Source organism: Cheilinus undulatus, linkage group 11 (assembly GCF_018320785.1).
Source record: "Cheilinus undulatus linkage group 11, ASM1832078v1, whole genome shotgun sequence".
Taxonomy (NCBI): Eukaryota; Metazoa; Chordata; class Actinopteri; order Labriformes; family Labridae; genus Cheilinus; species Cheilinus undulatus.
In genome coordinates, this window is record NC_054875.1 from 9502585 (window position 1) to 9516339 (window position 13755).

General features: G+C 38.8%; 1 protein-coding gene across 3 annotated transcripts in view; it reads left to right on the forward strand.

Annotated features, from left to right (window-relative positions):
• tafa5l (TAFA chemokine like family member 5, like) overlaps nt 1-13755 on the forward strand; it is a 175069-nt gene that overhangs the window by 49784 nt on the left and 111530 nt on the right. For all 3 annotated transcript variants that reach the window (XM_041798341.1, XM_041798342.1, XM_041798343.1), the window contains exon 2: nt 2072-2221. In XM_041798341.1, the coding sequence (XP_041654275.1) occupies nt 2072-2221 (150 nt within the window). The remainder of the gene's footprint in view (nt 1-2071; nt 2222-13755) is intronic.

The following is a 13755-nucleotide window of genomic DNA, read 5'->3' on the forward strand; positions in this document are numbered from 1 at the left end:
AACCACAAGATTTGCAGGGTTGAGGGCAGTGTACTTTCCATTTACAAGCTAAAGCATTATTGAGCAGTCACATTTCAAAGACATCTGGTAAATGTAGGAATAGTTTATATGGATGCGGTGCAATCCCATGATCTGCTACCATTCATATCTTTCAGTCACTAAGGACTAGTGCTAAGGCTTGGAGAGCAAAGAAGAGCTTGGGACAGTGGCAGCTACCTTCAAGGCCGTCCATAAGGGGGGACAAAGGGGACGCTTTCTTGGGTCTTGCCAAATGGAGGGGTCTATGGAGGACAATCATTTAAGTTGCAATGTAATAGTATATCCTTTTTCAAAATGTAAACTCCTTTTCTAAAAAAAGAATGACCTATGGAACTAAACCACTGGGAGTATGAAGCCAAACTTCAGAGCTAAGCCATGATGTGCACAAACATCAGGATGCCAGAGAATAGAGTACAGGGAACTGGAATGACTACAGGAAAATCAAGTTAATAACTGCAAAAAGAGACAAAAAATGAAAATGAGCAAAAAAAAAAAATGGGTTAGAAGTGGCAAATATGGGTTGAAATAGTGGTTAATGAGCAGTTAAAAAAGGCAAAAATGGGTGGAAACAGTTGCAAAGTTGGGTGGAAACAATGGTGAAAAGTGGTTAAAGAGTGGCAAAAATAGGTGGAAAGAGTGTCAAAGATGGGTGGAAGCATTGGGGAAAAGTGGTTAAAGAGTGGAAAAATTGGTTAAAATTAAGATCAAGATCATTTGATCAATGGTAATTTTCCATTGTTGTAGATTATAACATTTTCTGAATCTGAATCTGAATTATTGACAGTAATCAGTGGCTTTATATTCAAGAAAAAAGGCTGGGAACCACTGGGTTGGTGCATCCAGTTAAACAACTTTCCTTCATTGAAATAACAGAAATGAAAACTGGTTAAAAAAACATAGGTGGCAACAGAGATAATTTCTCTAAAACTAAAGGCATCATGAAGCTTTTGTCTCCAGGGGTGGCTCATAAGTGTGCAATCACTGAAAGCTATGAATTAAATGACATTTTAAGTTTTCTTAATGACTAAAAAGACATCGGGAAGAGGTCAGAAAACAATCCAGCCATAGACACGGTCTTAGCATCAACATTATTCTCAGTTCTCCTGAGTCTCGCTAATTGGACTGGTAAGTGATCGAGAAATTATTGGCCTGGAAATTCAATATAACATATCTGAATGTGCCCTGGCTATATTGGAAGCCACAAATTATAGGCTCTGGCAATAAATGGCTGTTAAAAATAAAATGAGAAGCAATAAGGTGAGATCTCATCGGCTATCATAAGCTGATGGGCTCTCATGGGCTCAGCTGTTCGTGGCTGTGGTTGAGATTAATTCAACGTTAACTATTTGATAGTAGGCTCTTTTTCCAGTCATTGCCATGGTAAAACAATGGAAGGTAATTGCATGTTTGCTCCTGGCCTGGGAAAGTCTTAACGCACAGGCCTGATATATGTACGTATGCTCTTAAGGAGTAAATGGACAATTAAGTTGAGGAGGTATACCCCTTTTTACAATGAATGGAACTGAATTATGAAAGTTTCTGAATGAATTAATACCTTAAGTAAAGGAACCATCTAATTTGGTTTCTTTTGCACTCAGACAAGCAGTCCCCTTGTTGGTTTTCCTTTAGGTTCACTTTCCTATTTCAGAGTTTGGACTTGTACTTCTTCCTGGTACTGTTATGAGTTACCAAACAGAAACTGCTCTTTCTAACAGATACTTGGAGGATTTTTTCCTTCCAAACACCAACAATAAGACAGTTTATCAACAGAGCAGCCAGCCATGCTGTATTCATACAGGAGACTCTTTCAGACCTGCTGCTTGTAAAGCCCAAAACTCAGTTTTCCATTTTCTATCTGAGGCTTTAAATGAGTATTAAAGTGTTGAGTGGTACACAGAGCAGAAAAAAGAGCCTTGTGTCCAGGCTGCCAGTTGTTTGTACCTTCGCACACCAGTTGCTCCTCTGTAATGTGTTCATTACAGTCTCATTATGCTAATGTGATGTACTTTGTTCTTGCTGCTGTGTTTGGCAGGCCAGTTGGCGGTGGGAACCTGTGAGATAGTGATGCTCAACAGAGACAGCAGCGTTCCCAGACGGACCATCGCCAGGCAGACGGCCCGCTGCGCCTGCAGGAGAGGCCAGATCGCCGGGACCACCAGGGCGAGGCCGGCGTGTGTAGATGGTGAGTTAAATGACCTTTCTGGTATAGGGAGTGCGGATATCCTGTGGAGGACATATTTACAGACTGAAGTTCTCCCTTTTATTCCCTCGAGCACTGCGAGAAAAAAAGTGTAGTGATGTGAAGTGGGGTAAACTATAAAGAAGCAACCCACTGTGGATAAATAAACACCGGATTAATGACTAGTGTTCCTTAGGTGGTCCTTAGGAACATTACAAACAGTTTAATTTTGCTGTAATTTAATTCACCTGAAGTAATTTCATTTGCTGACAGTCCAGCCATTACTATTCCTATCATAGACGGCTCTGTCTCCCCTGTAATAACCATATAATTCATCTCAAATGAACAACAACATGCTGGCAGCGGGTCAGATCCCTGTAATATTTGTCTTTATGGGGTCCACTGCATGAGTCCCAGCCTAACAACTCTCTATTACTCGCTCAGCAGGGGTGTGTTTAAACCAAAATTACTCCCTGAACATTTATTTTGTTTGAGGCAAGATTTGCTGTTAATGTGCACCAAGTGAACACTGAAGGATTGATGAATTGTGAATTTATAGGTTCATGTTGGGTGAATACATTTGTGGAATTCTCTTTCTTAACAAAGTTAAATAGCAGAAAGCAATAACATTTTTCCATACATACAGTGAGGATGCCCAATCATGTTTTTTTTTTTTTTTTTTTCTTTTTTTGCCACTGATGCCGATCATTTCAGAGCGAGATAGTCTCATACTGATTATATTGCACTGGAATCTCCTACAGGGGGCGGCGTAACCTGATCAAAGGATCACTAAAGTCATCCTTATTCGTTCAACAACATGCTTTCTTTTATTTAGTTTCACAGAGCAGTACAAAATCTCTCCAGGAGGAGAGGTTTCTGATCTTTGGGGGGAGTGTGGAAACGAGGAGCACATATCTTGGCTAGAAAAGCCTGAAGAAGTGTATTTTGCATAATATGTGACACTTAAGCCTTTTCAGTGGGCTCAACAGTGCAAATGTTCTAACGAATGAAAGGCATTTGTTTATGTATCATTTTGCCATCCAGGCAAGAGTGGGGCTGGACAGATCAGACTTTGAGGTAGGACTGCTAGATTATGGTAAAAATCATAATCAGGATTTTTTTCCATTGGTTTTGAGATCATGATTATGAAACCCGTAACAGGTGGATTTTATAACAACTGCAGCTATTCTGCACTTATGGAGGTGAGACCCTCTTGATACTTTAAAAACAAACAATAAAGGAAAATAAATGAGTAGAAAAAGTATAGATATATAAAATATGCTGGACTTTCACAAGGTGCTGCCCTTAACCACTGATTTCTTTTTTTGAGTGAATGAAAACTAACCTGCAGCAGCTGTAGATTTTCAGTTTGATTTGATCCCCTACACTAATGTGCTTAATACTTAATTGCTGGCATTTTAATACGCATCTATAATTCTTCTTCTTCTTCTTTAGGCTGCAGACAGAGGTGATCAGCTTCATTATAGCTACATCTTGTAAAAGCCTTGAAATTGACTTTAAAGAAGTATTTAACAAGTGAAAGAATAAAAAATAGAGCCCATTAAATTATATTGATTAAAAATTCCTTGAATTGGCAGCCTTTATTGTATAACAGGAAACAAAGAGCATCACTCCTCGTTGAAGCATAGAAGGTCACAGCTTCATACAAAATTAAAATACCTGCAAAGAAAAACACATTCCTTAGAAAGAAACACGCTCATCTGCAAAATAATAATTCATTAAACACCTCTGCCTTTACCAGTGTTTAATACAAAGAAAAGCATGTTATAAACGTAGGTAACAGCACGTTGAGTCATTAACTCTCCTGCAGCATTATTCATGAACCTTTCCCACTGCAGACACTTTGACATAACAAGAACATCATGAAGAATCATAAGAGGAAAGGCACAGGTGTGACTTAATGATAGCGCCTTTCCATTATTTGTCCCAATGCAGAGAACCGTGCTATCTACATCTCATGCTCCTGACTGTAGTCATTGTCAAGATGATGTCAGTCAGAGACACTTGGATCAAAGAATTGTCCATTTCTTTATTCCTATTTAAACCTGAACATGATCATTTTATCACATTAAATCAACATCACATAATAATGAGGAGGTCTGAGTGCAGGCAGAGCTGCAGCAGAAAACATGGTCTGCATTAGACATCAACATCAGAACAACAGGTTGTGGAGGTTGGAGTTATAGGGTTAGAATGTCAGCGCAGCACACCTGCATGAATACGATTGGCTTTTTAAGCAACACAGCTATGAATCAGTAGGCTTTTATAAAGCTAAACAACTGAGACTCATCAGTCTATGCTAGCGCTACCTTAATGCACTACCTGAACCACAAAATGCTTCATTAGTCCTGGGCTCCTTTCACCGTGGCATAATTAAGAGCCACATTCAACAATATCAACAAAAGGTCCGTTATCAATGCATTTTGTTCTTTTAAAAACTCTTTTCTTAAGTCACTGGTGGAACAACGTTATTATGGGTAGAATAAATGTCATTAAATAAAATATTGTGATTCAACATTGGGGGTCACGAGACACTAAGAGGGGCTCTCCAGATGCCAAAAAAAAAACTAAGAACATTTTTGAATAACACTGTTGCCACTTTACACCAGTTTTGCCTCATTTTAACTAATTTTTGCGCCTTAAAACCCATTTTTTGTCGATTTTAAACCCTTTCCACTACTTTTTTATCTGCCTGTTTTTGCCACTTCTAAACCAAATCTTGCAACTTGCTCTGTTGACACATTATTGCCACTAGTAACACCTTTTATCACTTTTTAAGCCACATTTCACAATTTGATATGCCAATTTTTGCCAGATTCTGACTATTTCTGCCTCAGCTTACCCTTTTTGCCAGTTTTTATAAATTTTCATCACATTTCACCAAATTTGTACCTATTTTTGGCCACTTTAATGCATTTCAGCCACTTTTGAATCCCCTTTTACCACTTTATATGCCCATTTTTGCCACTTTAACCCATTTTTGCAATTTTCAGGTTATTTTTTTGCCATTTTTATCTACATTTTGGCATTTCTAACCCATCTCTGCTTCTTTTTAAATCTAATTTCACCACTTTTACCAGCATTTTTGCCATTATTATCCCATTTTAGCTATTTTTAATGTGTTTTAATTCTGTTTTAACAGGATTTACATTTTTAAGAGGGCTACTTACTACACAAATGAATTAAAATTTGTTTCTTTGATAAGAGAGGTTATTATTCAGGTTAAATATGAAATACCAAAGCTTAACTTTACAATGGACTATGATTTTGCCGGCCCCCAGTTTGGCTGGGCCCCCAGGAATCTCTCCCATTTTTCCCCCCCAAATGTGCGGCCTTGTCTGCACAGGACTATTCTTGAATGTGTGGCTGTGTTTAGCCACCTTCAGGTACAGTGGGGGTCCCTGGTCACTGGCACCTTCATTTTGGGGGTTGCAGGCTGATAAGGTTGAGAACCCCTGTTAAAGAGGACGTTTGAGGCCCATCAGTGGCACCACCACCACTTTCTAAGGTGCTTGGTTTAGCTGTCCACTCACATCATGCCTGTCCATGCTGCTGCCACAAGGTATTTCAAAGTTTGCCATCAGTTGCTTCTTAAACACATCTGCAGGCAACCCTGAATGATGATGAACCACTGGGACATCATCACGGTGTGCTTGGAGGCGGGGTGTTCGCTCTCAGTGTAGCCCGGTGTGGCCAAGCTGGTGATGGAAAGGTAAATCAGCATGGTTTGGTTTGGATCAGCATGGCCAAAAGTCATAGGGGAAAAGCCTCAATAGTGTTTCCACACATTTTGAGAAATGAAGTCAAGTCCGAAAAAGTGACCTCCATGCATTTAGTGCTGAAATGTGTTTTGGTTCAAATGTAAAAAAAAGTAGCCAGAAACCAAAATAAAGATTAACTCAAGCAGCAGTCCCAAGAAAGAGCAATGGTAGAATCTATGAAAGTGTGAGAAATAATGGAGTTTCATACTCGTGCATGCATCCACAGAAGGTGAGCTCTACCTCTCAGAGTCTGCTGCAGGATGATCTAGATAAAGAAATAGGACCCTCTGTGAGAGACTGGCAGGACTCGGCTGCTTGTGCTGGCTTTGGAGACTGAAATTAAAGTTACAATCATGAAAACTGAAATTTTCTCAGCTCTCGTGTAAAAATTTGATACTACAACATATGTTGTAAACAACTAAAGACAAGCTGATGTTTACACAGCTCCAGCCCAGCAGTTGTTATTGACTATATTAGCAGTGGGCTCTCCCTCTCTTCCTCACTGCTCTGCAGATTGGCTGATGAATATGGTAATCACATAAACAGTTTCATTTTCTTTCTAGTGTAAATTTACATTTTTTAAGCTTTCTCCTATTTGATTTGTGAGCATTTTATTAAAAAAATAATAAAATAAGGAAAGGAAGTCGGAGTGATTTCATAGGTTAAAGGCCGGGATATTGATTGAAGTTTTATGGTGCACATATTTGGGCTCATAAAGTTTAGATGGCTAAACCAGCAAAACTCATGCAAACTGTGTAGTCAATACATTTATGTCATAATGGTGATCAAGCACAAGTCTTACATAAAGCAATGAAACATAATCACAGACCTTTAATTAAAGGTTGGCAGATTATGAGACAGGTTGTTATGTCTGTGTTGGCAATAACCAGGGTCAGAGGCATTACACCTATGTGGGTTTGAATGTTCCCTCGTCTGGGCCTTTGTTTGAACTCGATATCAAGAAGGTTTTTAAGGATTCTTTCCAAACTTTGCACTAATATCCACTCTGACTCATGGATTAACTGAATATATTGTAAGAACAAGGGCAATAGTTCAAGGATGCATGGAGAGATTTTTGTCAAATTTGGAACAAACCTGTATTTATACTTAAAGCTGGGCAGTATGGCCCAAGATCTGAGAGGGGGATGCAACACGGGATGCTGTATATCTCAGAAATATTCAACTGTAATTATAAACAAACTCTGGCGGTTTTAATTCATGGAATGAGCACATTGAAAACATTACAGACTAAGAAACATTTCATAAATAAAACAAAGAAAAGGGCCAGAGCTCTAATCTGGGATTAAATTATGCATAGACCCATTTTAGGAGTAGGTACATGAACCGTGGCTCCCTTTAGCTTTATTATTTTTAGCTAAAGCTAACATAGTTATGCTGACTATATAATTAATGTTACTACATAAGCCGATGTAGCTAAGTTAGCACTTTAGTAAACATAAACATAGCTAAAGCCAATGTAGATATGTTACTTACACAGCTGTTTTGTCAGCTTAGCTTTAACTGCGTTAGCTATGTAGCTCTATTAGATTCAAGGCTCTGTTATCTATAGATAAGTTAGCTTAAACAAAGTAAGCTTAAGTAAACAAAAACATAAAGCCAACATAGATACTTTACTAACATAACTGCTTTGTGAGCTTATGACACTCCATTGGCTACATAGCTCTTTTATCTATACCTAAGTTGGCTTTAGCAAAGTAAGCTATAGTAAACCTAAAAATAGCTATAGCCAACATAGTTATGTTACTTACATAGCTGCTTTGTGAGCTTAGCTCTAGCTGTATTAGCTATGATGCTCCATTAGCTGCATAGCTCCATTATCTATAGCTAAGTTAGCTTTAGCAGAGTAAGCTTTAGTAAACATGAACAAAGCTAAAACCAACTTAGTAATGTAACTTACATAGCTACTTTGTGAGCTTAACTTTAGCTACATTAGCTTTGTAGTTCTCTTAGCTAGATAGATCCGTAATATATAGCTAAGTTAACTTTAGCAATGCGAGCTTTACCAGATGTCACATTTAATGCCTAAATTACCAGGTTACTGTCCAATGTAGCTGATATAGCTACTTTGTGAGCTTAGTTTTAGGTGCGTTAGCTATGTAGTTCTGTTAGCTAATTAGCTGTGTTATCTATAGCTTAATTAGCTTTGGCAATGTGAGCTTTAGTAGATGTAGCTTTTAATGCATAAACTACCAGATTACGAAGTGATGTAGCTTATGTAGCTGCAATGTTAGCTTAACTTTAGCTATATAAGCTAAGTAGGTCTGTCATCTACATAACTTTCACAGCTAGTGGAGCTACACAAGCTAAAATTGCAATTGCAATTTTCCTGTAATTAGACTGTGTGTTTCAGCTTTATTAAATGTTTTTTATTCAGATTTCATGTTTTTAACTTTCAACTTTTGATATGCTAACTGTAACCTTAACCCTTACCCTAACGCTTGTAGAATTTTAATCAGTTTTAATTTCCATAGTTTTAGAGTGAATTTCGGCTCTTTTCAATCCATCACAAGTTCCTTTTTCTGTGAAGTTCATGTTAAAATCTTCAATCTGCCCATAAAGCAGCTCTGTATCCAAACAGGGAGCCACCTACCTTCGAAAACTAACTGTTTTGAATGCAATAAAAATAATGTGATTAATTGTGATTCAGTACAAAAATTCTGATTCTTAATCACACTTACATTTTTTGATATCGTAATAGCCCAAGGTAACCTGACATGCCAGATGGATTTGTTTCACACATCCATCTGTAAACCGTCCTGTAAATGGTGTTTGGTAAAGCCTTTGAAAAAAAGAGTGATTGGATGAACGTTCTGTCTGTCAGATCTTTGCAGGCCAGTCAGATCAAAAAAACACATGACGTAGCCGCTACCAAGGAGTAAAGTCCGTAGACAACTGCATAACGCGAACCAGTGGCTGTAGACATGTCAGTACACGATTTTTTTTCGTTTTTTTAAAAGAAAACATCACAATACTGTTCTTTGTTCTTTTTTCAACGAAGAAATGCTGTCGAGTTCTGATAAAACAGACACTCTAGCAGCATCCACGCTAATCTCTTCCACCATAATTGCACCGGCCTCTTGTCGCTGCTTGCTTACGTCACAACTCCGCTGAACCTGAAAGTACTGCCCCTCGACGCTGATTGGTCCTGTTGCTTTCTAACCACTTTCTAAGAATCGATTCAACAGCAGAAATTATATTGGGACAGTATTAATACCATTTGACTCTCCCACTACTTGGTCTTAAAGGTAAATTGATTAGATTAAGAAGGTCAAAGGTCAATGCAACCTTATAATGGGAAGTTGCAGTGCATCATTTGACCCCAATAACCCTTACTAGCTCTGTAATCTAAATTTATTACAAACCCTGCACCTTCATCATTAAAGGGGTCATACTATAACATTGTTCTACCTTTTAAACAATCCCCTATTGTATAAATAAAAAATCTGTGCCTTGCTTTGGTCAAATATAAATTGGGCGGAGCACCAGAGGAATATAAACCAGCTGTAAACAGCCTTTGTAGAATGGTCGAATTTGGTGTTTGTCTCTTTCAATGCAAATGAGCTAGTCCTTACCCTGACCCTTCTCTTCTTTGGGGTGTGCCAACGTGAGTACAGCTGTGTGCCTCAATGGCTGTGAGGGGAGATCAGTGTGGGGAGACCAGGTGAGCGGAGGGTATTACTAAAATGACATGTGACATCACAAGATTCTGAACAGTCAGGCAGATTTTGTGTTTCCACACATAGAAAGGTCACAGACAAAGGAATGCATTGGCTTATTTCATGTTATGTGGTGCATTTGGGTGCTAGCTACCCAACTGCATGTGCAAAAATACTAAAAAGTGTGTTTTTCCCTTTAAAGATGTGAGATTTCTACCAGCCACCCTACCACAAAGACCACCCAGGCGCTCGTTCTTGACCCACCATTGCACTCTCACTGTCTGGTTCATCCAGCAAATTCTTAAAGAGTTATTTGTCAGAATTGCTCACACTGTCTTGCACACAAACACAAAACAAACACTTATTTAAGACGATATCCCCCAGCCAGACTCAGCTTCACAGTGTGACCCAAAAACACAGCCAATGTATCGGCTTCCCTCTTTCTCCATTAAAAGTAACTGCCATTGTAATTTGGTTGTTAAACCAGCAAATCGATAATCACTTTGTGTGTCTCCGTATTTTGATGGTTTCAGTCTGTTTGACTTCCAACGATGTGTTCAGTTGTTGCCATTGGACCTTCTTCAGTCAGCCAGAGCGGTATCAGCAAATTAGAAACCACTTCTCTTTGTCTTTTGCTTTTTCTAGTCTGTATCTTATTGAATTTTCCCCGTCCCTCTGGCGTTTTTCCTTTTTTATACTCCAGCTGAGTGAAGATAACTTGCAACTTGTTCATCCACTTTGTAGATAAGATTTGATACTTTAGAGCCCTCTGTGTTATTGGACAGTATCTCGAGGACTCTGATAAGACAGATGAGAGGTCTTTGGGGGGAGACACAGTCCATCTGTGACGCTGATTGGATCTTACAATATCACAATCACACGCATCAGATGCGCCATTAGTTCCATCACGCAATGACTCATGTTAGCCTTAATCTAATGGCCCTGACACGACACTGCAGTCCCACTGCCTGTGTCACGCTCCCCACGCTGGTTTTAACCACCTCTCCCTCTCTGCAGATGCCTCTCCATAACACTCAACAGATGCTAATTAACTTACAGAGAACTATGATTACAGCAGCAGGAAATTGATTATTACTGGCTTCCCGCCGCACCACACCCTGCACTCCATTAATAGCCAGTGCATTAAAGATGGGACCTGTTGCTGGCAGCCTCGTTTAAAGGCTTTCTGCTGTCAGCTGAAAGAGCGTCCATCATCATGAGGCTTTAAAGTGGAGTTTCTGCATGAGTATGCAACGCCACTGTTCAGATATCCTCTCTGACCTTTAGCTCAGAGTTTATATCCAGTTACATTCTCTGTTTATATAAATTCCTATAAATGCCCCTTTTGCCCCTCTAAGCACATAAACTAATAAAGTGACTCATAAACAAGTTCATTTGTATCTCTCACCGAGGCTTTGGCATTCTTCACTGAGCTGTTATTAACACAGCAAGGGCTCACTGTCCTCTGGGTCAATTTAATATAACTCTTTCACAGCAGCAGCAGGAGTAGATCACCGCCTTTTTTCAGATGTGTGCTGATAGAATAGTGACCTTTAATGAAAGTGGGACCACCACTGGCTGATTGTAGTGACTGAAAAGGCCAAGATTCATATCCCCATGTGAACTTTGGTAATCTGATGATTCCTTGCTTTCAGTGCCTCTCATATTGGAGTCATACGCAGCTGCAAAACCTGCTCTGGTTTTCACAGATGGAGTCTCTCTTTTGAGTAAAAAGTCATATTTTCAGTCACGTAGTTATGAGGGTAACATATTCTGGGACAACGCGTATAAGTTTTGCAGATGCAGTGCTCCGATTTTTTTTATAATATTATCCCTCTTTTATCTTCTGCTGGCTAAAAAGTACAATGTCTGATGTTCCTTTGTATTTTACACATCAGAGGGATGAAAGATTATATTTTAAAACCAGGTATATAAAAATCGGTTTAGTAGAATTCAGTTTCAATTTCGTCAACTAAAACTATGACTAAAATTGTTTGTCAGCAGCCTTTTTTTCCATGACAAAAACTAGACTAAGATATATCTGTGATGACTAAAACTGGAAAAAAGTAAGTTAAGGTTGTCAAGGTGACTGAAATGACTAAATATGATATTTCTCTACTGTGGGTAAATCTGTCAGAAAACAATGCATTTGTATCTCTTCTGCCTCTCGGCAGGGACCCCAGTTTAGTATAGAACACACTACCATGATTTGGTACCAGATTTAGGCAAAAAAATAAATGCTTGGACTGAAAGTAAAGACTAACATGTGTGGACTTTTTATGGACTAAAACTAGACTAAAATGTTTTGGAGCTTTCGTCGACTAAAACTAGACTAAAACTAAAAAGGGTAGAAATGACTAAAATTTTACTAAAACTAAAAGACTTGTAATCACAAGATTAAGACTAAGACTAAAATTTTAAAAAAGCTGTCAAAATTAACACTAGAGGTGTGCAGATGGTCGAGTGGTTTAAGGCACGCACCATGTTCGCGGGCGGCCCGGGTTTGAATCCAGTCCGTGACCCTTTGCCGCATGTCTCTCCCTACTCTCATCCCTGTTTCCAAGTCTATCCACTGTCCTCCCCTATCTAATAAAGGCATGAAAAGTCCCAAAAATAAATCTTAAAAAGAAAAAAAAAGGTGATTATTAGAATAGACTGGTGCAGTTGTGACATCATTTTATGGGCAAACCCAACAAATTAGCAGCACATGCGTTCATTCGGCGTCGAGCCTATGGGATTTTTAAATGGGTTTTTGGATCAATGCTAAAAATAAGATCTGTGTCCAATAAAGTTTATGAAACTTACACATTTTGTTCATAAAGATAATTTTCATAAATTGGTAATATAACCATCATATCTGGTTCATTTATATTACTGGCAAAAGTAAAAAGCTAACATCATGCTATATTGAACTACAACATGGTTAACTGAATTTCATCAACGGTCAACCGCAGATATAAGTGAGAGCCAGGCTCAGTTGCCGTGCTTCGGATGATGACGTATAATCTTCCCAACAAACGCTGTAGTCCTAGTTAGCTGTCCTTTAGCAACCGCCTTCATTAAGACGTGAAAAGATGCACAATTCAGAGGTGGGCCATGTTTCAGATGTATTTTATGTTGTAGGATAAAACATTAAACTCTCTTGAGCTTGTGTTCACCAAAGACATTATTCCAGGCATTTAACCTAAAACTCATTCAAAAATCCCATAGACTTTCAGATGAGGAAACTGGAAGTGCTAAAATGCTAACTCACTTCCGCTTTTTAGGACTCATTCCTGCACCACTGTATTAGACTGCCTGTCTGAGTGTTGCATTTCACGAATCTTATATGCATTTCTAAAGGTGGACAATCTAAAGAATCAAAGGCTTACCAATTTTTTACACAAGCCATTGACTCCTCTCGGCCAAAAAGACAGGAAAATAATAGAGAGCCATATTTGCCTTGTTTTAGCAAACTTGCACATCCTCATTAGTGGACTATGTCTGCAATATGAAGGCCATAAGCTGGAATGGTAACCTCACAAAGCAGATGGATTGGCCAGATTCTGCATCTGTCATCAGGCAAATCAATGCTGCAGAGCTCCAACCTGACATGATTGTGCCAGGTCTGAGAATGGATCTGACCAAACAGCTGCTGGATAGTATAGCATAGAGGTCGAGACCGAGACAAGACCAAGACCAAAAAATTCAATTTAAAAAACCACAAGGTTGAACAGTTAAAGAACATTCTCTCTTTAATTTTAGTTTCCTTTTTCATAAATCTGACAGATAAAAACAAGTTGTCTACAATCTTTCAAAGTACAACATGCAAAAATCTTGAATCTTAACAAATTTGTTCAACTAACTTCATGTAAGTCTGTAACTTCATGTAACTTCAAAGCAAAAGTCTGCTTCAGCATTTAATTGGAGAAACTCACCTTGTTAGTACAGAATGCTTTCATTCTGAATTCTTCCTGGCTATACACTGAATGAAGTTGCTTTTAGGAGGACCTATTGAGGTAAAACTTTGATGAAAGACAGGCCTATGGCAGCAGAGAGTTGCAGCACGGTCACACCCCTGGTATAGCAGCCACTTTTT